Genomic DNA, 21,895 nt, shown 5'->3' with positions numbered 1-21,895 from the left:
GCAACTATAAATCTATTTAATAATAATAATTATGATGAATAATTAATTTTTAAATAGTATTTTTTTATTGCCTTAAAGCTTTTTTTCAAAAAATCGAGATAATGGTGTAGCAGTAGTATACCGATGATGATAAGTAATAATAATAATTAGAGAGAGATGTATCCAAAGTAAACAGCAACAACTAACACATTTCACACTACTTTTGTAGATTGAGAAATTAATGCAAGTAGGTTTGTGGATATCCTGGAACTTCGCCCTTTCTATATCTTTCCAACCATTTCAAAATCCAACGACGTTGGGCAACTGGTATTTCCTTAACCTTCAATTTGAGAGACTTGGAGGTGAACAAATCTTCCCATGAAGTAAATTTATCTACATGTTCTTCGCATCCTTTACCGATATTCTTTAAAAATGATTCCACAGTTATTCCTCTTCTTCTTCTCGGAACGATAAGTGGGTCTAGGAGAGGTTTTGGAAGGTTAGCGAGTTGTCTTCTGAGTTTAGTTTCATCATCTTCCTCTTCTTCAGCGGCTTCGCTATATGAACGTTTAATTGTTGTATTATTGAAAGTTTGATTCATCAAGAATTTATATTGATTTTGCTTGCATTGCAAAACAACTCTAGATGTTGCTGATGAAAGTTGTTGTTGGGATGGTTTTCTGGCAACCAATGAACAGACGGAACCCAAACGCATTTTTTATTCAAGAATAAAATTTTAAATTCATTAAAAAAATTACTTTGAAAAATTGATTGTTTTTCTTCCCATCTCTACTTTGTACAGCTACATTTAAAAAGTGAAGAGTCTAAATGAGTCACAATAATATAGAACAAAAAGAATCGGAAAGTAAAGGGGATACTAATACCTCCAATGTGGAATATTCAAAATTTGAAGAAATGCCACCAGTCCAAAGAATTCAAATATTTATTTGGGAAATTTTCAATATTGTCAAGAATTTAAACATTTTAAAACAATGGATTTCTTATTCTTTGGGAATTAAAACATCCAACAGCAACATGTTAGGTAGAAATAGAGAGCATACTCGTTCATTACCTGGTACTGATAAAAATACTGCCCTTGAATTTAAACCAAATGTGGATCATAATATTTAGAGTTCATTTACTTGAGGTGTTTGATTGGATGTACTCATTGGTGTATTCATAGATGGCGTCTCGGTATTCTTTTTGATTTCTTTTTGCTTGTATTCTGATGTGAATGGAAGATTGAGGTCAACTCTTCTATTAACTGGAATATGTTGAATGTGATAGGCAATACCTGTTTCAAAATCTCTAAAGTAAGGCAAATCCATAATGTGTGGAGGTGACATGATACAATTACAATTCTTATGAGAACATTTATCCATAAATAATTTTCTGTACAAACAAAGGTAAATCTATTTTCCATAAAACATTAGATTCAATATCTTAGCTTGAAGAACTTACCATAAAGGCTTGGAATGGAATGGCTTTATAAACTGGATGGGTAGTGTAAAAATCAAGAGCTTGACAGAAAGTCTTACTAACTTGCCTGAAAATCTTATGTTCTGAAATTGAGGTCTCATAAACATTTTCATGAATGGAAAAGGCATTTGCTTCATAAGGTGTCATATTGTCACGGAATAAAATATTGACAATCATAATATCAGTAACCCTTAACTAATTGGAATGTTAATAATTGCATTATAAAAAACATACAAATACCGAGCAATGATTATCATCCTTGTGAATACTAAGAAGATCTACAATACTAAAATAGTTGTGGAATTTTCCAGATTTGTCTTTCAATTCGGAAAGTAACTCTTGAGGGTCCTTGTAGGATGATTCATCCCTCTTGGAAATTTTGTGAATGACAGAGTTTGGTGAAGTTTTCATTCTCTCCTTTCTTGGAGTTTCGAACAATTCCAAATCACCAGGATCTTCTCTTACATATCTCTTCTTTTCAATTTCCTTTGATAGTGTTTGTAAAGTAGAATCTACTTTGGATTTTAATTTATCAACTCCTTGACGATCCACACTTCCATTCAATATTGTCTTCAAGCCTGAATATTTAGAGCTGGTTAAATTAACTTTTTGGTAATCCTTTAATTTTGCTAAATAAGATGATGCATGTTGAAAACATGATGATATATGAGTTCGGTATGGTGTAGGCTCACTGTGTGATGCCTCTGGATTTTCTTCCTTTATAATATTTGGTACGGAAACTTGATGAGAAACAAGAGTACGATTATGCGGATTTAATTCCGTAAATATTGTATGTACTGATGATCTAAATTTTGAAATTAAATCGATCATTTCATCGACCTTTTCAATCACATCATCAGCAGATTCATGACTGGCCATTGTTTCTTTGTATGATGAGGAATTTTTTTTGAATTTTAATTTTTATTAATAAGACAACTGTGTGTATTGGTACTACTCTGTATCACCCTTGGTAGCTGATCCCTCAACGAATTCGTATGTAATTTCTGTTTTGGTTATCATGTGAAAAACCATAGCTAATTCCTTTATCATCTCAAGACATGTAATCTCATCACTTGTTGTAAAGACATAGTTTTCTGAAACAGACCCTTTGGTACTCTTATCTTTTGATGCCTTTTTCTTGTCGAAAACAATGCAGAGTGCGTTTGGAGTTTTTGAAAATCTCTTAATGAACTTAATATGCTCAATAGGAACACCATACTGTTTTCAATTTCGATATATTAAATATAATGTTCCTTATTTAAGTTTGAACAACAACTTACTCTCAATTTAATTTTCTTTTCGTCAGCTTCTCCTATGGCCATCTTGGCATTGTAAAGTCTCTTATTTGAAAAAACAATGGCTCGTTTTTGATCATCTCCCTTTTGAAGGAAGAGATGGTATTGATAAACTTCTGGTGCATGAACAATCATTGCTAATTTGAATTAATATTCCATCTAATCATAAACCAAATACATACTCTCAAAATATTCCTTATTATAAGCTTGGAAAACATTCGAAAGTGTAAAGTACCACACTTCTCTATCGGCAGGTGATGTGCAGATGTATTCCTTTTTTGAAAATCCAGTTGCACTTCCCACTACATGTAATATAATCTCCAATTGTCTATCATTGGTCTCACATTTTTGAATTGAGTTTACCATACACCAAGGAATCTTCCACTTAACCACCCATCTTGATCTGTATCCAACTCCTTCGAATGGTTCTGTAATATCCGTTTGAATGAATACATTGTCATTTATAAAGAGTGGATTTTTAGCATCCTCTGGTGGAAGTGATGTGACATCCTTTGCTCCAAGTCTTTCAAATTCTTCCTCTCTTGCTACTTTTCTAAGTGAACCTTTTCTTGATTGGATTTCTTCATCCACTTCCAATTCCATCTCTGATAATTTTGGTTTGTATGTGGCATCCTTAATAATTCTGTACATGTTTAATTTTCCAAACACTAATATACACTCCTCAAAATCATTTCCCTTTTGTCTTCCAAATGTTGACGAGGCAATAAAAACATCTTCCTTATCCATTAATAATACCAGTGGATCTAAAATATTACCATCCTCATCGTAATCATACTTGTTGAAAATAGAATCCTTCTCTGTTGTTGTAGCAGGATCCATATTGATGTTTCTTATTGGTGTAGAATGTGTATTCTCACAGAAGGCCATATGATAGGACTCCTTTGTTGAGAGGGCAGAAGGACTCATGTGTGTACTATTTGAATCCTTCCTCTTTGGAGTATGAAAACTTGATGTGAAAGATAGCTTTCTACCGAGTGGTGAGAGAGTTTTATCTGGTGTATTGGAATTGCTCAAGTGTGAAGATGAGGAGGATGGAGTCATTGGCGAAGATGGTGAAGTTGGAGTTTTAGGCTCCTTAGTCTTTGAAAATAAGGCTCTCATTTTTTTAAATTATTGTACAATCAGCAACATTTGGTATTGAAATGTAATGATCTAATACACAAAGAAGAGTGAAAATAAATTGACAATGCTAAGGTAAATATTCTCATAAAATAATTTCAACATTGTACAGCTCTGCAATTAATTTCTTGGTGATGTTTCTGCTATTCTTCCTTGTTCAAGTATCGGCCAATTATCATCAAAAAATAAATATTTTAAAAAATGAATAAGTTTGTCAAGAAGAGTATTTCTGTCTGTTTGAACACAGTCACCAAGCGTTTCAACTCTAATGCTGCTGGTTCTGGACAGGTAGGTATTACCATCCTCTATGAAGAAGAAGTAGATTGATAATAATAATTAATAATATTGGAATTAATGCGGAATTTTTTAAATATAATTTCATGATGATAATTTAATATTTGATGATGATAATGTATTAATTAATTAAATAGCGTCAATTCCCAAAGCACTCTGCTTTGCAAGATAAGAGACAAGTCATTAAATACGGTTATATTGCCAGTCTTGTTTTCAGTATATATTGGATTGATCGTTTCTTCACTGTTGAACATTACGATGCCATTGCCAAGGAATAAACTGTACAATAACAAAAACTCGGAAGGGAATTGTATTAAAAATTATTATTTAATTAATAAGTTGTTTTTTAAATATGTTTCAAAGGATATTGTTCCTTGTTCTTCTATGGTCATTATCCACAGAAGCAAGGTTATTCTCAATATTCAAATAATAAAAAATGTGTGATAGAGATAATAGTGATGGATGCTGTGGAAGTCATCACCACCATCACGATGATCATGATCATCACAAAGAAACTCTAAATGATTCTCAGAATGGTGAACAGATTCAATCATCGGAAGAGAGTTTGAAATCAAAAACAACAACAATCAAAAAGGATGACAATACTTGTTCCAATCACGATCAAAAGCATCACCACTGTTGTAAACATCATTGTGAAGAAATTTACATTGAGAAGGATCCTCTAGTATTGGAATTGTTCGACAATACAGCTCAAGTATTCAGTAAAATGGAAGATCTGACCTATGTAGAGGGAGACGAGGAACCAATGATTAAACAATTGCATTCCATTCTCTTGGAAGAATCAGTGGAGAATATTCAAGATGATTTATTGGAATTACTTTCAGATTTCAAATATGGAAGGGATAAAAAATTTCATTCGAAACTGTGGACACTATCGAGAGGTTATTTATTCTTGGCTAAATTTTGGAGTTTACAATTTTTGAATGAGGAAGATTATGACTTTGATGGTTATGAATGGTTGAAGAATAGAACTTTTATTCCAGATCATGTCAATCAGGAAAAATTGGCCAAGTGTATTGGCTTCTCATTTGCTTGGATCAATGTCATTTATCCAAAAGCAATTATGGAATATGAACCGTATATAACTGTATTAATAGATAATGGCAAGTTGACCATTGCTGATTTGTGGTTGGAGAAGAATTTGGAAGTTGTTTCTTTCACTTCAAATGAAGGTTCAATGAATATCAAAAAGGCTCCTCTACATTTCAATAAGAGAACCTTTTCCCAATTCAGAGGAGAAGCTTTCATCATTGGTGATAAGCATAATGATACAACTATTCGAAAGGAGAATTATTTCACACTCGATATTGATATTAAGGAAAATCCAGACGTCGTTGGAGACGCATTCGATGTAAAGACATTAATGGCATTCCCTTCGAATAGATTCTTGAGGGTTGTTCTCAATTTTATTGGGCACAACATTCTGGGAAATAAGAGACTCTTAGTAGAATATTATAGAATTTTGAGACATGGAGGTACTCTCTTTTTCAAGACAGAACATGTAAATAATGATGGAATTGACAAGATTTTGGATAGAAAACTCGAGTTTGAAAAGAATTTGTGGAATACAGGATTTTGTGATATTTTCATTACCCAGAAGTATGATAGTGAAACAACAGTCTATGCACCACATTACTTTTTAGTTGAGGCACGAAAGAGATAATATTATCAATAAATTCAATATAAATTATTTCAATTAAAACAATATTGAAAAGACATCTTATTCAACCATTTTACTTGGAACTGATGGATACAATTGTTGAGCTAGGGTCATTAATCTCTTAACACTTTGAACATATCTTCGTTGATCTTCATCGTTGAGGATGTGCTTAATCTTATCTGAACCAATTCTTTCACGCGCAGTTCTAGCGTGAATACCAACCATGGTAACACCAATTGGCCAAGGTTGATTACCAATAGCAAGCTCCATATAAACATCATTTGCTTTTACATATTCCTTCTCAGCCATGAAGGAACAAATTGGTTCCAAAGATTGAACAATTTCATCTGCCAATTGTCTCTTTTTCAATAATTTAAAAAGTGGCTTGATATAACTCTTTGTTTGCTTGTAAATTGTTGCGTCATGTTTACCTTTTGCTGATTTTTTAACATGTTCTGGCAAATCATCCAATTTATATCTCCATTCCTTCATGAGTCGTCTCAGTACACGTAAAATAAAATCATACGAATCCTCATCTTGTTTCTTTGGTATCACTCCAATATATTTTACAATGTCCTTATTTGAGGAGTTGGCTTCAGATGATGCTTCTCCAATTGCTACTTCATCCACAACTTCTTGTTCTCTTTCCTTCAATGCTTTGGCAAAGTCATTTTGTTGCCCAATAAATTCACCTCTAGTAGTTTGAATGTTTTTCAAACGTATCAATCGGAATTCATCAGTTTCGCCAAATAACGTTATTGGTTCACCATAGGAACGTAACAATCTAAATACTTCAAATCTTGGAATAGTCTCCAAAGAATTGTCATCATCATTGTCAGTATTATTATTTCGTGAGTTTTAATTTTTTAGATGGTTCTTCGGAGGTTGTATTGATACCTTCCGATGAAGAAGAGGTTGCAGTTGTTGATTGTTGTTGTTCATCATCATTATTTACATTAACCGACTCGTGTTTTCTTTTAATTCCTTGCTTTTCAAAATATTGACGTTCTCTAGCTTGCTCCAATTCACCTTTCCTCACCCATTTAGGTTTATTGGTGCTACTATTATTTTCCACAGATTGTTTTAATTCTTGTTTTTGATTTTTTGTTTGATTGAGTGCATTTTTCAATAGATTCAATGCAGACATTTTTTTACAATGTTTTTTTTACTTCAACTTCAATTAGGTACAGTAAGATCACCTATTGGTTTTTGATTTTCGAAATGTTATCCTCAATATAATAGTATTGAAATACTAATCATTTAAATGAATTTTAAAATTTTTGTGTTTTTATAAATAAATAGTGTTACAATTATTTTCTGAGCTTGTACTTGACCATGTTTGGAGGAGCAGGACCAACAACGAGTGAAGAGTAAGATGGTTCTGGAATATTGCCCATATATTCCATATCATAATATCTCAATAAAATACTAATAATACTCTTAACTTGGAGGAGAGCAAAGTTTTCACCAATACATTTGTGACGACCAGCACCAAATGGAACATTACCATACTTGAATTTGTCTTGTTCCTTATCTTCAGTCAAACGTTCTGGTCTGAAAACATCTGGACTAGTGAAAGTATCAGTACATCTACCAGCAACAGATGGAGAAACAACCAAAATGTTACCCTTTGGAATAATGAATTCTTCGCATTGTCTTGGCTTTCTGGCCATTCTCATAATCATGATCAAAGGTGGATACATTCTGAGGGCTTCCTTCATACAGGCTTCAAGATAATCCATTTTCATAACCTTTTCATAATCCAACTTGGCATCGGAACCCATAATTTCATCTTGTTCAGCTCTAACCTTTCCTAAAACTCTCTTATCAGCAATAACACTCATCAAAGTCCAACTGCTAGTAATTGAAGAAGTGTGTTGACCAGCAAACAAACCAGCAATCAAAACACCAATTCTGTGAACATCAGTCAATTCTTGACCATCCTTATACTTTTGAGTAAGCAAATGATCAACAACGTCCATCTTTGATTCATCCAACAAACGTTCTGGATTCTTCTTGTGTTCTTCTCTTCTCTTATCTAATAATTCTTGGAAAATTTCACCAATAGCCTTTCTAGCAGTGTCACGTCTACCTGCAGGAAGTGATGGATAGAAGAAAGACAATGGACTAATACCTTCATCAATATCGTGATAAAGTTTACCCAAATTCTTTGAACTCAAATATTCTCTAACTTCATCACCTAACAAACAACGAGAAGCAGTGAAAATAATCAAATCAGATAACAATTCAACAATATTAACAGTTCCTTCCTTGCCCAAAACATCAACTCTACGTCTAACTTCATCTTCAAAGATATCAACAAAGACACGGAAACGAGCAGTGGTAAGACCAGATGAAACAAACTTGACTTGTTCCATCATACGTTCAGTGGAATCAGCATCATAAACGACACCTGCACCAAAGACTGGTCTCATGAATTTGTAAACATCTCTCAAAGAAAGTTCATTATCAGTAGCCTTGAAGAAAGTTTCCAAAATCTTTGGGTGATTCAAAAAGGTCATTTCCTTACCGAGAATTGTGGCAGTAAAGACATCACCATACTTTTTGCTATTTTCAATAATGAAACCAACTGGGTTCTTGGCAAAGCCAACAAATGAACCAAAGTATGGAAGGAAGTTTGGTACTCTAGGTGGTTCACTCTTCTTTCCCTTTTGTGAACTAAAGTAACGAATAACCAGGAACAAAAATCCGGCAACAACAAGTGCCAAGACGATATCAAGCACACCTATTTCGTCCATGATGTGTGTATTATGTGTTATTTTTTTATTCAAAACAAATGCGCTGTGAAATTTATTTGGTGGCTGGTGAGTTCAACGCAATCCGAACATTCACTCGATCAACAAATAAATAGTGTTTGGTTCATCGGTCTGTAACAAACTCCACCAAAGTGCGTTCGGGTTTTGAAGCCAAAAATCAACAGCTCTTTATCTAGAGTGTGTTAAATGATTATTTATTTATTAATTTAACAACAATACAGTACAATGGATTAGTTTAATAATATTGAGATTGTGTAGAGAATTGAAGTTTTGTGATGTTAATAATTATTGGCGGTGGAGAATAATATTTTCTCCTTACGAACCAAACTCACCTTATTAGGTTTATTTGTGATAAATTGTTAGATATTCGGACTTCGCAAGTTTTTGTTTCCCTTAGAAGTTTAAATTTAAGAGAATTAATTGTAAAACAATATGAAATTAAAATTTACAAAAATATTTATTTAGTCATGATCTTTTCAATTTCATCAATGGTCTTTGGAACACCTGCACACAAATTATCAATACCATCATCAGTGATTGCAACATCATCTTCAATTCTAATACCTCCAACACACATGTATTCATCAATGAGGGTGGCATTCAAGTATTTGGCTGTTGTTTCATTCTTGAAAGCGTTGGCAATCATTCTCTTATTGAAATAGATACCTGGTTCAACAGTCAAGACCATACCCTTTTGGAGAGTAACTCTCAATCTCAAATAACCAATACCAGGTTCGTCGATCTTTTCAAAACTACCATCACGATTTGGTGGATCGTGAACATCAAGACCCAAAGCATGTCCCAAACCATGAGGGAAAAAGACAGCTCCAACGTGGTTTTGAACCAATTCATCAACAGCTTCTTCTCCACTCTTTCCATCAACTTTCAACAATCCCAATTCAAACAATCCTTTAGTAATGACTCTTGAAGCCAAACGATGCATATCTTCCCATTTAACACCAGGCTTCATAGAATTCAATACAGCCATTTGAGCATCAAGAACAATTTGATAAACTTGACGTTGCTTTTCAGAGAATTTACCATTAACTGGGAAAACTCTAGTAATATCACTGGCATATAATGATCCATAACATTCAGCACCAGCATCAATCAAGACTAAACTACCATCACTGACATTTTCATCATTTCTGACATAGTGCAATGTAGCACCACGATCATCACCAGCAATAATTGGATCATAAGCCATGAAAACTGATCCAGCATTTATCATTGTTTCATATCTGAATACAGCTTCTAATTCACGTTCATTAATTCCAGGTCTAGAACGTTGCATACACTTGACGTGAGCGTCACCACTGATTTGACACATCTTTCTCATCATTTCAATTTCCTCTTGTTGTTTAATTAATCTTAAATCTCTAACCAAAACATAGAATGCACGAGTAATTTCATCACCAACAACTTCAACGTTTGAAAGTTGTTGAATTAATTGATTTGATTTTGATTCTTGATCGAAGGCAATAACCTTGTGAGTTTGCCATTCATTGAGAATTGATGAAACAAGTGTTGATCCTTGAGTCTTATATTCCACTCTTGAAAATCCAAGTTTTTGTTTGTAATCTTCAATGACTGGATAGTCACCACACCACAATGCATATTCATCATCATATTCAGGAACAAATAAAACAGATTCACTCTTGGATGGATTCAAAAGTAAACAACATCCAGGTTCAGACAATCCAGTTAAATAGTAAAAATTACTTTCTTGACGAAATGATAAATCAACATCATTACCAGGTGTTCTAGCTTTAATGTCTCCTCCTTGAATAAAATAGGCAATATTAGAATAAAGTCCTTCGGATTGTTTTAATTTTGCTGCTTGATAGAAAGCTTCACGATACAAGGCACGATTGCAACTTGTTTTCAAGATGGAGGCCATTTGTTGATGAGAATCTTATTTTTTTAAAAGTGCTTATTGCAAATATTATCAACTGTGCAACTCCGATAAAGAAGATTTCTATGAATTGACAATTCATTAATGCATATATTGTTTAGAGTTTTACAATGAAAAAGAATGAGCATTACATTATGTTGCTCACTATTTACTCAACCAGATAATATCTATGGGTGAAGATTTGTTTAAAAAATAATAAAAAAAAGAAAACCACAATCAATAAAAATTCTCGCTTCACATATGCAACGCAAGCATTGATTCATTCCTATGAAAGCATAGGTCAAACCGTCTTTTCGAATTAGGCATTCAGTGTCGCCTTTGGCAACATCGCTGAGAGTCTGCCGTAAGATGAGTGATAGACTCTGGCTATCTCCACCCCGAACTGATCCTTCATGACAGCAAGGGACTGATCATGCTTACATCTAACTTTTATTATGTTTTTTAATTCAATGAGAATTATGAAGAAATTTTATTGAGGAGCAAAATAGTAAGACACGTGTACACTCTCACAGAGAAAAGGCAAGAAAGAATTGAGGATTCAAAAAAGTACCAACACAACATACGTATCATTGATTATAATTGGCCAATAGTATCGTGTCATTGGCGTGTATTATTTTAAAAAATGAAAAAACTTGATCAGCAATATTCACCACCCACTTATAATGTATCAACAGTTGGTTATTCAAATTCCGATGAATCAATGGTTCTCGATTATGTACCAGTCTCAGAGGATGGTTTTCAAAATTTTGGACAAATGGAAAATACTGATAATTTAACCTCATCAATTCAATACATACCTGCTATGAATGAGCCTCCACAAGCTAATTTTGTTTCATATAATGAATCTAATGAAGATCTTCAACAAAATGATAGTCCTACCACTACAGGCACTGATAAACCATTGAGATTTAGACGACAACCAAAAACCAAATCTGATCAACCATTAGTGGACAATTTTCAAAAACAATCCCACATGTTTTTTGTACCATCTGCTGGTTCCATTTCATCACCATCTCCCAATGCTTTTTCAGCACAACAAGAGGACAATTTGAATGTCTCCCTCGGATATTCTGTTCCAGAGTTTATTCCATCAGCAACAGTAATGCCACAACAACATTCCGGCAATATTCCACCATTGCATCATCAAGGCAGTCCCACAATGATCTCTTCCTATCAATCTGATTTTTCTTCGTCTGCTATGCACAATAGTGGAATGTCTTCCGTTTCCCATAACGATAATGGTTATGTGCAACATCATTCATCTGCCAATTCCTTCCAAGCCTATCCATCCTACCAAGCCCATCAAAATATTCCAACACAAAAGGAATTTAAACCAGCAAGCAAAGCTAAACAATCGATGTGTAGTAGATTATTGAAATATCTAATCGTATTGATTATGCTGGCTATTTTGGGTGCCATGATTTATGGCGGCTTCAAAGTTTGGGCCAATAATGCTTCAGTGCTCGAGACTGATTCTTCCAATTATGTCACACAGCAACACCATCAGCAACACAATAATAGATTAGAAATCAAAGAAGAGGAAGAAGAGGTTCTGGTAGATAAGGAAGAACCTCAAATTGCCAAACCAAACAATCCACCACCTGTGTCAGAAGTTCCTAGCAATACTGATACTAACACTCAAACACAAGAAAGAGAACCAACTTTAACAAATAATGAACCACAAAATGGAGAGCAAGCGAATCAAGACGATCCTTATAACTTTTATGATCCATTCAAAAACATCAAGACAGACAAAGCTCCAAAACCAAAGAAAAAAAAGCAAATCAAACCAAAGAAGAAGGTTAAGGTTCAAATTCCTCAAGAAATCTATGATAGAGTTTATCCAAAAAAGAAGAAATCAGGTTCTAATGAATCTAAATTCGGTTTTATGGATGAAAAAATTGAAAAGTACTTGGATAATCTCTCAGAGAAGGAATATAACAAACTTTCCAATACCAATAAGGAACTTATCAAAAAGTACATTCGTTTGAGGGAGAAGGAATCATTTGAACAACATACAGCCAAATCATCATCTGGTAAATATAAAAAGAAAGGTATCAGAAAAAAGAAAGCCAAGACTAATCCATACGAATTTGACTATGCCAAGAATGACGATGATGAAATGCAAATTTCCTCTGATCCAAAACTTCCTGTAAAGACTGTTCGTGATAAGAAGGGCAAGATTCATCATGTTGATCCTTTTGGAATTAATGAACATGAGAATAATGAGGCCTATGATGAGGATGTTAAGAATTATATGAAAAATCCAGACCACGAAAAGTATATCAACAAGTATGATGAGGATGAGGATGATGACTATTAAATTATTATTATTTCATTCATGCACTTATACCACTATTTCAAATCTTATTTTTAATATTTCAAGCCTGAGCCAAATCTTGTATTTGTGTTTCTAACAAGTTTCTCAATCTAACAGACTTGATGACCAACATTTTCCAGTCTTGAGTCAAACTTTCTCCCTCATTAATGACTCCAAGTTCAGATCTGAAATAAAAAGCATCAGTTGCATTCTTGAATCTGTGCAATATCGATACACTCCTATCAAGTAATTGAATATTCTGCAAAAAGTCAAAATCAACACGTTCATCTGTATCTGTGACATGTTCCAAAATATCGACAAATGAAGCAAAGTATTCTAATTGCTCCAATCCCATTCTCAAATGTGGCAGTTCAGGATAAAATAATAGAATATCTCGAACTTTCTTAAAGTTTTTCAATATCAAATCCTTGTCACAATAGCAATAAATCTTTGAAATGACACTACAAAAAACGGATTTCAACATTACAATAACATCTACAGATTTTCCAATTGAACCAACACCTTTGATTAGCTCTTTAGAGTTGAAAATATTGATAATATTATTCTCCAATGATTCGAGAAAGAGGGGTTTCAAATACGAGTTTTGTACAATCTTTGATCCATATGTCCTCAATACTTCTCCTATACTATTCAATATGTAGAGTAGTATTATCACATCTTCTACCTTATCGATCAGTGTAATTTTCTTTGGAATTTGAAAGAGCATTCTCTCAGTAAGGAGTGAAAATATTTCCTTAATGGTAAGAATATCTTCCAAGTGAACTCCCAGCTGTGCTATTAGAGCAAAGTATGAATTTCCCATTTGCTTGTTAATCACATTGGCTTTGAATAAGCATTTTGATACTATTAATTGTTCTTCCTTCATGTATCGAATCATTTCATCGTCCATTAGTCCAACTACCACTCCCATATAGTCCTCTAGATTTTCTGTGAAATGTTTATCTACAATCCTCACTGAGAAGAGCATTCTTCTAAGTGATACAAAAACACTCTCCCTCAATTTTCGTTGCATGATTAGGTTATTTCTCAAATATTTCAATACTTTCTTATCTGATAAAAGCTTGAAATAGACGGCGTGAACTTTTTTAAATCCAGGATCAATTTTTGCATAGCTACCACTCTCTGCACATTGCAAACTCATAGACTTTTCCAAATCATCAAACAAATCAATGACACTGAAAATATATGTATCTCTATTTTGGGATTTCTTAATAATTAAACTCATTAAAAACCAAGAAGAGGTGAGGGTATCATACTGTGAAGGTTAATACTTGAAATTCAAAATAAACTTACAGATTTTGTCCTTAAATCATCAGTGACAGAGAGAGGCAAAATTTTAAATATCGAATCATACATATCCATACCAATGTGCTCATCTTGCATCACATAGGTAGAAAATATTTTCAAAATTGACCTTTTTATCATGGCTCTACTATCGGTCACATATATATGTTGTAACTTGGTAATTAGTGGCTTTTTATCCTCGCAAACTGTTCCCAAAGACCAAATGCAAGTATAGGCAACTAGCTCATTTGAATGCTGTAAATTTGTAAATAAAAAATCATCATATCCTTTACATGTGAAAAGTCCAATCAAGAGAGCTAATTGAAATGTAGTATTCCACAATTTCTTTGGTTGATTTTGATACTCGTCATACTTTTTCAAAATAAAAGTGTGAGAGAATTGCCGTATGATGGGGATTTTTGATAATGTACCACAGATGAGTGTTACACTATCACAATTAGCATCGGTAGTGTTATCCTCTTCAGATGGAAGAAGAGTATTAAACATTTCTATTGAAAAATTCAAAATTGCATCGTTAATAATCTTTAAAATCCTTTGATTAGAAATTAATTTTAGTAAGTATTTATCCAGAATTGCAATACCATGCATGAAAAGAGAGAGATACTTGAGATTTTTCCCTTTCAAACACTTTGACATTTCTCCAAGAAATTTCATTAAATATTTGACAATATTTACAATCACAGTATTTTCATAAATAATTCTAGAATCAGAATAACGATCCTCATTCGCAAGAAGTACATAAAAGTGATAATATTCCTCTAGACATTTAACAATTCTAATATGAGATGCCACACAAATTGAAGTATTTGTAGCCATCACACTAAAATACAATTCAATAAATTCATACATGCTCACAAAATAGTCGACATGTTCGGGAGAACATAAAAAGTTGAGAATATCATTCAGTAATTGAGCTTCAATTTCCTCATCACGAATTCCATTCCATTCCTCACCAGCTTTTAATACTGGGAATGTATTAGTTCCTCTTCCTTGTACAAGGCTCAATTGATTGTTCAATTCCTCTTGAACCATTTTAATTCTAGCCAAATAGTCTGTACATATTTTCAAAGTGGTTGCACTTAGGGAATAGCCTTCTTCCTCTCCTTCCGATGATGAATCATCCGACATGCCATCATTTCTATTTGATGATGGGTGTTGTAACATTTTTTTTAAAATGTTTTTTTAATTCAATTCGATTGAATAATTATCTCTTTAAGATTTTTGAGTTATTTGGCAACTAGAATCAAATCAATGATAAATCAATATTGTCTGTATTCCAATGTCTATTAAAAAAGAATTGCAAAGAAAATAATGAAAATAATCAACTCAAACAGTTTTGAATGCAACATGTATATTGTCTTGGAATGATTGGCCATAGATCTGTGTTTCAAATATTATCAAAATCTTTACAAAAACCCAAATTATGAGTAGGTTCGAGCAGAAATTCGAACACATTCATTTTCCCTCCACTTCCAATAGAATTTGATTCATTTAAAAATTTAAAAAAAAGAAATTCACCCGCGCTCTTTCGCCAGTTACATAGTTGTTTCAAGTAACTGCCATCACACAGCAACAACAACAGAATAATCATCATATTGAAACTTTTATCATATTGAAAGCAATAGTTTTTTTGAGTGGATAAATTGATAAATAATGGCAGCCAATGATGAGGATATTAAACTCATTCCGGGAACGGATTTTGTAGTTGATGGATTTAAATACAAACAAAAGTATAATACCTTCTTTCTGACTCACTTTCACTCTGATCACGTAAGTTGTTTTTTATTAATTGGTTGGTGACAAGGTTTATTTAAATAATATTGTTTCTTCTAATGTTATTATAGTATGCTGGATTGGTGAAAACGTGGTCACATGGATCAATTTATTGTACCATCCCAACTTGTAATTTAGTGAAAAAACAATTTGGGATTGCTGACAAGTATCTTAATGCTTGTGAGTTTAACAAAACATATGAGTATAAAGGTGTCAAGTTTACTTTTCTTGATGCTAATCACTGTCCTGGAAGTAGTCTAGTATTGTTTCAAGTAAGCAAGACTGGAAAAGCCTTTTTACATACAGGAGATATGAGATTTGACAGATCCAAGATGTTGGATTGTGAAGAATTAAGACCTTATATGAGGGATGACATTAGACAGATAATTGAAGAAAGAGATGGAATTTCTTTGAAGGGAGTGCCAAAAAAACAATTAGAATCAATTTTTATTGACACAACCTATTGTGATCCTTTCTATACATTTCCAAAACAAGTCGAAGCAATTGATTTCATTGCTGATTTACTTGAGAGTAAATTCAAAAATACTAGCAAGTCATATTTAGTATTGATAGGTACATATTTAATTGGTAAAGAAAGAATTGCAGAAGGTCTTAGTAAGAGAACTGGAAAGAAGGTATTTGTAACATTTGAAAAATACAAAACTTTAGAGTGTTTGGAACTGCCATACTTTAACATTTTCACAATGAATATAGCCGAGACAAATATCCATATTGTAAATATGAAGGATGTGAGTTGGAAGAGACTTTTCCAAATTAAATCTTCCAACAGAAATGTGAGCGAGATTATTGCAATCAAACCTAGTGCATGGTGCTTTAAAGATATGGACATTCCCAAGTCAATGCCACTTGATGGTTCAATTCCAGAAGTTCCTGTAAAGGCTGTAAGAAATGGAAATATTACATTGATAGAGGTTCCATACAGTGAACACTCTAGCTTTACAGAATTGAAAGATTGTGTAGAAACATTTAATTACGATCATCTTGTACCAACTGTATATAATGACCCCCACCACAAGGCAAGAATAATTGAAATGCTTTCAGATGATTTTCAATACACTCCCATTCGTGTAAAGTTTACAGTTCCAGAAATTGTGATGACTGATGGAGCTTCAGGTACCAATTCTGTTTCAACACCCAGAAAAAAATCAAAGAAGGAAGAAAAGCCAAAGAGAGACAAGAATCAAAAATCCATTTCTCTCTTTCTTAAAAAGTCTGATCCAAAACCAATTCAACAACGTATTTCCCCCAATAAGAATGATGACGATATTGATATTAATTTGGATGATTATGATTTTGATGACGAGAATTCCATTGATGTGACTCCTGTTTCTGAGAGCAAGAGTCAATATTCAGAATCCCCAATGTCTTTATATGGAACTCCTCAACAATCTACATCATGCTCTGCTCCTATTTGTACCACAGATCCTGTTATTGATTTGGATGATGATTTTAGAGATGGTAGTCAGTTTAGTATGTATATTGATAGCCCAAGTACTATTGAGCTACCTATTTTTATTTCTGACAGTCAAGAAGACGACGAAGATATCATAGTGAATCCCCTTCCTAAAACTGCCAACCCCTTCGTAAAACCCTCCTCTTCCTCTTCTATGATTAGCAAGAAACCTCCCAATCTACCTACAGGTACTACTAAAAAAACCTCCTCCAGTACCACACCCAGTTCTGCTTCGAGATCTACGGTAAAACTGAAAAGAAAAACTCCAACCACCTCTGATTCTAACACGAAAAAATCAAAATCCTCTCCCACCTTAAGTCCTCAACAATCTACCTTGCTGTCATTCCTCCAACCAGTCTCAAAACCAATATTTATGAAAGAATTGGTTGATGATGATGGAAATATAGTTTTATCAATTGATGATTAATTTATTGATAAAGTGCAAACTTTCGTTTTTGACCATATTTTCTATTTCGATTGGATCCATAATGATTCGAGGAACCTTGTTGATGATTGGCATTTGAAGATGAACCTTGTTGATTACTTGATCTGTCATTTGCATTATTAAGGTTTAGGTAAGAGTAGAGACCCTTCTCACCCTCATTCTCGCCATCCATTGGTTTGGCAACCAACTTGTTACTTCTATTTTCACAGAATTGAGCAAGATTCATGTTTGGCAACCATGAAACCTTTTGAATTTCACTTCTTGTTGTATCTCTTTCGTAATGAACTTGCTCATTTCTCTTTGCTCTCTTTCTGGCAAGATCTGGTGTTTGTGCATCTCCATTATTGGTTTCAGGTGAGGCTGAGAGTGTTGGCGTTGCTTGTTGAAGTTGACTGGAAAGGCTTGTTTGTGATACTGATGGATGAAGGCTTGAAGCGCTTGGGGTCATGTTTGCAGAGGGAGGTGTGATATTCTCATCATCACTGCTTGCATTAGGATCATTAATAGATGACTCTGTCTTGACAGGTTGGTTTGGTGCATAATTTGGTCGATTAATCTTTTCAGCATTTGGTAGTTGTGAAATGAGTTTCATGATTGTTGGGTGGGCCAGTCCAAAATATTCAGGTCCACTCACATTAGTAAACACTCTCTTTCCAGATTCTTCGCTCTTGATTTTGTTGATTTGTTTTACAATTGCTGTCCATGCTGCTGTAGCACTTGGAGCTTCAATAATATCATTAGGATTATCGTCAGAGGAGAGGACAAATATTGGACTCTCACCTCCATCCTTAATTTCGCAAGTATAGAGACATCTTCTATTGGTATCCTTTACACTAGTATAATAACGAGTACTCTTATATCCTACAGGCCAAATATACTTGTCAGTATGATAATTTGGTCTATCATAAATTACTTTGCCTAACGAGAGGACTGTCAACGCTCCTAGTGGAATTGGGAAAATGACAGCTCCATATCTGTCTCTTTGAACTTCGACCACTCTCTTTGCTCTTCTGCCTGTGCTGTCGTCTCCTTGTTGTTGCTTATCGTACAGGAATTGTGGCCACAATCTATCCATGACAGCAGTAAATTCCTTATATCCTATTGTTAGGAAGAATGCTCTTAATTCTCCCCAAATCTTTCTATAAGAATTCCAACGTTTGGTATGATCGTTTTTCAATTCTGGTATTAATTGTTCATCATTTCCTCTCGAGAATTCGAACAATGATTCCAATAGTTTTTCTACATAGATCTTATCTTGATCATTGACATATTCTGGAGCTTTTCTCAAAAGAATATCCATTAAAGGGGTAATAATTTTGGAAAATAATGTTGCATAGATTTCTCTTGCATTTTCACAAAATAGAACAGAACTATCATCTGCAGCAAGTGGGAAATATCTGGTGCCTCTTTCGATACTTGATGGGACACTATACACACAATTGTTATGTTTCATAAGGGTGATAAGGCTTTCTTTCTCTGTTTCTTGAATGGTGGTACCTTCCCTAGCTAAATCTCTTTTTACATTTACCCTCAAGAGGTGATTATTCACAATATCAATAAATTCATGAGTTCTATACCTTAGATTATTTTCTTCATTTTGAATAATGTCAGTGTAAGGTTGGAAGACCTTATTCAAATGTAATACATGTAAGTATACATCATGACCGTGTTGTAAAATCAAGTGTGTTGGTGAATGATTATGTGCCAGATTATACTCTGATTCATAAATTAGTGCTACAGGTTTTTTAGTTGACAAGTGTCTCATCAGACAAACAGTTGGTAATGTGTAGGGAGTCATTGGTGTGATTCTATGAACAGATTTGGTAGTGTACAAATGTTCAATGCTTCTCTTTGGATCAGCTCTAACCCATCTCAAGTTGATCGATCCCGATGAAACAGACACATCCTGAATAATATCCACAGTCAACCCTTTACAAGCTAACAAGACATCATAATTGTTGGTACCCTCAGAGCAAGCATCTCTCATTGGAATTCCCTGAACAGAAATTAGTATTAGTCCGTATTGCTTTTGAGCAATTTTTTCTCTAATAACTCTCTCCATTGAATCTCGTTCAACCTGCCAAAATCTAGTATTCTCCACTGGTCTTGTTGTTCTCAATAGAGAAGAAATTGGCTCTGTTGATAAAGACTCGAGAGGAAGATTTGGAGTAAGGGATGAGCAATTGAATTTCAATGGTTGATTTGGGTCAATATCGGGACATGCCTCTATCAGGAAATTTTCAACCAAAGGTTCAATTAAATCCAATGTACAGGTCACCTTCCTGAGTTCTTCTTCGTCGAATGTGGAGAAGAGTTTATACAGTTGGGCTTTTCTTTGATTTTCCAAAACTGTAAAAGCAGATCCACTGTCCAAAGGTTGGGACATGAAATTTCTAACTTCATTCTTGAAAAGTTCAAATTGCTTTTCAAAAATTGAAGCAAGGGGTAAGATAAAATTCCTCTTCAATTCATTATCTATTCCAGGAGTTGATACGCACTTGGTAATAAATATAACCTTGAATGAGTAGTTAATATTGAGTTGACTCTTTTCTTTTGCCTTGATGTCTCCATGTGAAAATAAACAAGAAAATATATTTTGACATAATTGTTCCAATTGTTTTGTTGTGGGGTAGGGAGAAGGAGTGGTCTTTTTTTCAATCTCAGCACTAGTTCCATATAAATTGTCTAACTCTGTTGATAATTTGTTTGAAATCTTGTTATTGGTTAAATCTATTAAATGTAAATTAATACTACATACAGAAAGGAAAGTTTGTTGTTCCCAACTCCAATCATTTGTCATTAAAATTTCACTGCCATGATGTTGTAATCCTAGACAGATGCCTGCCTCCTCTGGAAGGATATCATTAACCATTCTACAATAATCTAGAATTGTTTCCAAAGTAACACTATATTGGGGTTTAGTAAATTCAAAATCATTTCTTGCTTTTTTGTTTTCTATTATTTCCAATTTGTTGTTGATGATATTGTTATAAATTGGTAATGAAATTATTATGAATGTTATCACAAATATTATTATAATATTTAATGTGTGTAGAATACGAATCGGATGGAATCATCTTTAATAATTTGAAAAACATTAAAAAAACATACCAACAAAAAAGTTAAATTGTTCAATAAACGACTGATCACCATCAAAAACATTTTCCGCTAATATTACCATTGTCCGATTAAAATAGTCAGGAACCTGTTTAGATCGGATTGATGGTGAATTGACCATAGAGGATGTTGTGAGCATTTTTTTCAAGTATTTATTTTTAATTATTTTGCTATTTTTCTCCAAGTATTTATTTTTAATTATTTTCATTCTCCCATTTAGAATTTCTTAACTTTCCTCAATACAAAATTTGGGTAGCTTTTGAGTTCGATTAATAAACTTTGCTTTTATCTAGCATTGCTGCTTGGTAACTTTGCCAATTGCTCTTGAATATCGTTATCTACTTCTTTCATGGTTTCCATGAGTCTATAGTTTTTTGGTCTGTGATTCGTTTGATAGGAGAATGCGTGATCTGAGTTGTTTTGTTTTTTTGTTTATATTCTGTTTTGCTCTTTCGTTTCTTGTTGGACTGCTTTCCTCCTTAGCCGAGTTCAACCAAAAAACAAGGTGTGCTTTCTGTTCAATCTATTGCAATTTGTGAACTTCGCCTCACCAGGGCTCACTGGTTGGAGAACATTGTCTTGAAGCACCCCCTCCCATTTATATATACTTTATCTGGATGTGTGGTGAAGGATGTTAAGGTTTTTTACCCATTCAACACCACCTCATACTCCATAGAGACTCTGAAGAAGGGCCTATTATGTTAAAGCGATAGAAATATCCTTGTTTGTTCACATTGTTATTGTATATTATTAGGTTGACCATTTATTATGCTATGTCATTTGGTATTTGGTTCTTTCAGGCATCATTATTAATGAAATGAGTGCCAGAAATCTCAGAGGAATAAGAGGTATTGTAATGTTTTCATATTACACTTTCTCA

At 33.6% G+C, this 21,895-nt stretch overlaps 11 protein-coding genes across 11 annotated transcripts; 3 read left to right on the top strand and 8 right to left on the bottom strand.

The window, feature by feature from the left end:
* Window positions 1-217: 217 nt before the first annotated feature.
* Window positions 218-694, bottom strand: NAEGRDRAFT_63082 (uncharacterized protein; the record flags this gene model as incomplete). Its single annotated transcript, XM_002681636.1, has 1 exon — window positions 218-694. The coding sequence occupies one exon, from the start codon at window positions 692-694 to the stop codon at window positions 218-220; it is 477 nt and encodes a 158-aa protein (XP_002681682.1).
* A 412-nt stretch (window positions 695-1,106) lies between these two features.
* NAEGRDRAFT_63081 (uncharacterized protein) lies at window positions 1,107-2,337 on the bottom strand (the record flags this gene model as incomplete). The annotated part of the gene is made up of 3 exons (XM_002681635.1): window positions 1,107-1,391; window positions 1,441-1,653; window positions 1,693-2,337. 3 exons carry the CDS (start codon window positions 2,335-2,337, stop codon window positions 1,107-1,109), a joined length of 1,143 nt encoding a protein of 380 aa, XP_002681681.1.
* A 72-nt stretch (window positions 2,338-2,409) lies between these two features.
* Window positions 2,410-3,875, bottom strand: NAEGRDRAFT_63080 (uncharacterized protein; the record flags this gene model as incomplete). Its single annotated transcript, XM_002681634.1, has 3 exons — window positions 2,410-2,676; window positions 2,739-2,890; window positions 2,936-3,875. 3 exons carry the CDS (start codon window positions 3,873-3,875, stop codon window positions 2,410-2,412), a joined length of 1,359 nt encoding a protein of 452 aa, XP_002681680.1.
* A 748-nt stretch (window positions 3,876-4,623) lies between these two features.
* On the top strand, window positions 4,624-5,902 carry NAEGRDRAFT_56939 (uncharacterized protein; the record flags this gene model as incomplete). The annotated part of the gene is made up of 1 exon (XM_002681799.1): window positions 4,624-5,902. The coding sequence occupies one exon, from the start codon at window positions 4,624-4,626 to the stop codon at window positions 5,869-5,871; it is 1,248 nt and encodes a 415-aa protein (XP_002681845.1). The 3' UTR covers window positions 5,872-5,902.
* A 15-nt stretch (window positions 5,903-5,917) lies between these two features.
* On the bottom strand, window positions 5,918-6,823 carry NAEGRDRAFT_35288 (uncharacterized protein). Its single transcript, XM_002681633.1, has one exon. The coding sequence runs from the start codon at window positions 6,358-6,360 to the stop codon at window positions 5,929-5,931; it is 432 nt and encodes a 143-aa protein (XP_002681679.1). The 5' UTR covers window positions 6,361-6,823; the 3' UTR covers window positions 5,918-5,928.
* A 307-nt stretch (window positions 6,824-7,130) lies between these two features.
* NAEGRDRAFT_82952 (obtusifoliol 14alpha-demethylase) lies at window positions 7,131-8,648 on the bottom strand. The gene has a single exon (XM_002681632.1). It carries the CDS (start codon window positions 8,625-8,627, stop codon window positions 7,179-7,181), a length of 1,449 nt encoding a protein of 482 aa, XP_002681678.1. The 5' UTR covers window positions 8,628-8,648; the 3' UTR covers window positions 7,131-7,178.
* Window positions 8,649-9,078: 430 nt separating this feature from the next.
* On the bottom strand, window positions 9,079-10,562 carry NAEGRDRAFT_35281 (aminopeptidase). Its single transcript, XM_002681631.1, has one exon. It carries the CDS (start codon window positions 10,543-10,545, stop codon window positions 9,103-9,105), a length of 1,443 nt encoding a protein of 480 aa, XP_002681677.1. The 5' UTR covers window positions 10,546-10,562; the 3' UTR covers window positions 9,079-9,102.
* Window positions 10,563-11,182: 620 nt separating this feature from the next.
* NAEGRDRAFT_78315 (uncharacterized protein) lies at window positions 11,183-12,912 on the top strand (the record flags this gene model as incomplete). The annotated part of the gene is made up of 1 exon (XM_002681798.1): window positions 11,183-12,912. One exon carries the CDS (start codon window positions 11,183-11,185, stop codon window positions 12,881-12,883), a length of 1,701 nt encoding a protein of 566 aa, XP_002681844.1. The 3' UTR covers window positions 12,884-12,912.
* Window positions 12,913-13,440: 528 nt separating this feature from the next.
* NAEGRDRAFT_63074 (uncharacterized protein) lies at window positions 13,441-15,370 on the bottom strand (the record flags this gene model as incomplete). Its single annotated transcript, XM_002681630.1, has 3 exons — window positions 13,441-13,527; window positions 13,566-14,156; window positions 14,195-15,370. The coding sequence occupies 3 exons, from the start codon at window positions 15,368-15,370 to the stop codon at window positions 13,441-13,443; spliced, it is 1,854 nt and encodes a 617-aa protein (XP_002681676.1).
* A 489-nt stretch (window positions 15,371-15,859) lies between these two features.
* NAEGRDRAFT_30440 (uncharacterized protein) lies at window positions 15,860-17,037 on the top strand (the record flags this gene model as incomplete). The annotated part of the gene is made up of 4 exons (XM_002681797.1): window positions 15,860-15,976; window positions 16,051-16,313; window positions 16,377-16,835; window positions 16,887-17,037. Coding segments are annotated over 4 exons (990 nt in total), but the record flags the coding sequence as incomplete, so codon positions are not given.
* Window positions 17,038-17,881: 844 nt separating this feature from the next.
* NAEGRDRAFT_63072 (uncharacterized protein) lies at window positions 17,882-20,770 on the bottom strand (the record flags this gene model as incomplete). Its single annotated transcript, XM_002681629.1, has 1 exon — window positions 17,882-20,770. The coding sequence occupies one exon, from the start codon at window positions 20,768-20,770 to the stop codon at window positions 17,882-17,884; it is 2,889 nt and encodes a 962-aa protein (XP_002681675.1).
* Between the last annotated feature and the right edge of the window lie 1,125 nt (window positions 20,771-21,895).

Source organism: Naegleria gruberi, assembly GCF_000004985.1.
Source record: "Naegleria gruberi genomic scaffold NAEGRscaffold_5, whole genome shotgun sequence".
NCBI classification, from domain to species: domain Eukaryota; phylum Heterolobosea; class Eutetramitea; order Acrasida; family Naegleriidae; genus Naegleria; species Naegleria gruberi.
The sequence above is the reverse complement of the archived record's forward strand: the minus strand, read 5'-3'. Positions and strand labels throughout refer to the sequence as shown.

Bases quoted from the DNA above. Each gene is read 5' to 3' on its own strand.
- NAEGRDRAFT_35288 (XM_002681633.1), bottom strand. From the start codon at position 6,360: ATGAAGGAATGGAGATATAAATTGGATGATTTGCCAGAACATGTTAAA.
- NAEGRDRAFT_82952 (XM_002681632.1), bottom strand. From the start codon at position 8,627: ATGGACGAAATAGGTGTGCTTGATATCGTCTTGGCACTTGTTGTTGCC.
- NAEGRDRAFT_35281 (XM_002681631.1), bottom strand. From the start codon at position 10,545: ATGGCCTCCATCTTGAAAACAAGTTGCAATCGTGCCTTGTATCGTGAA.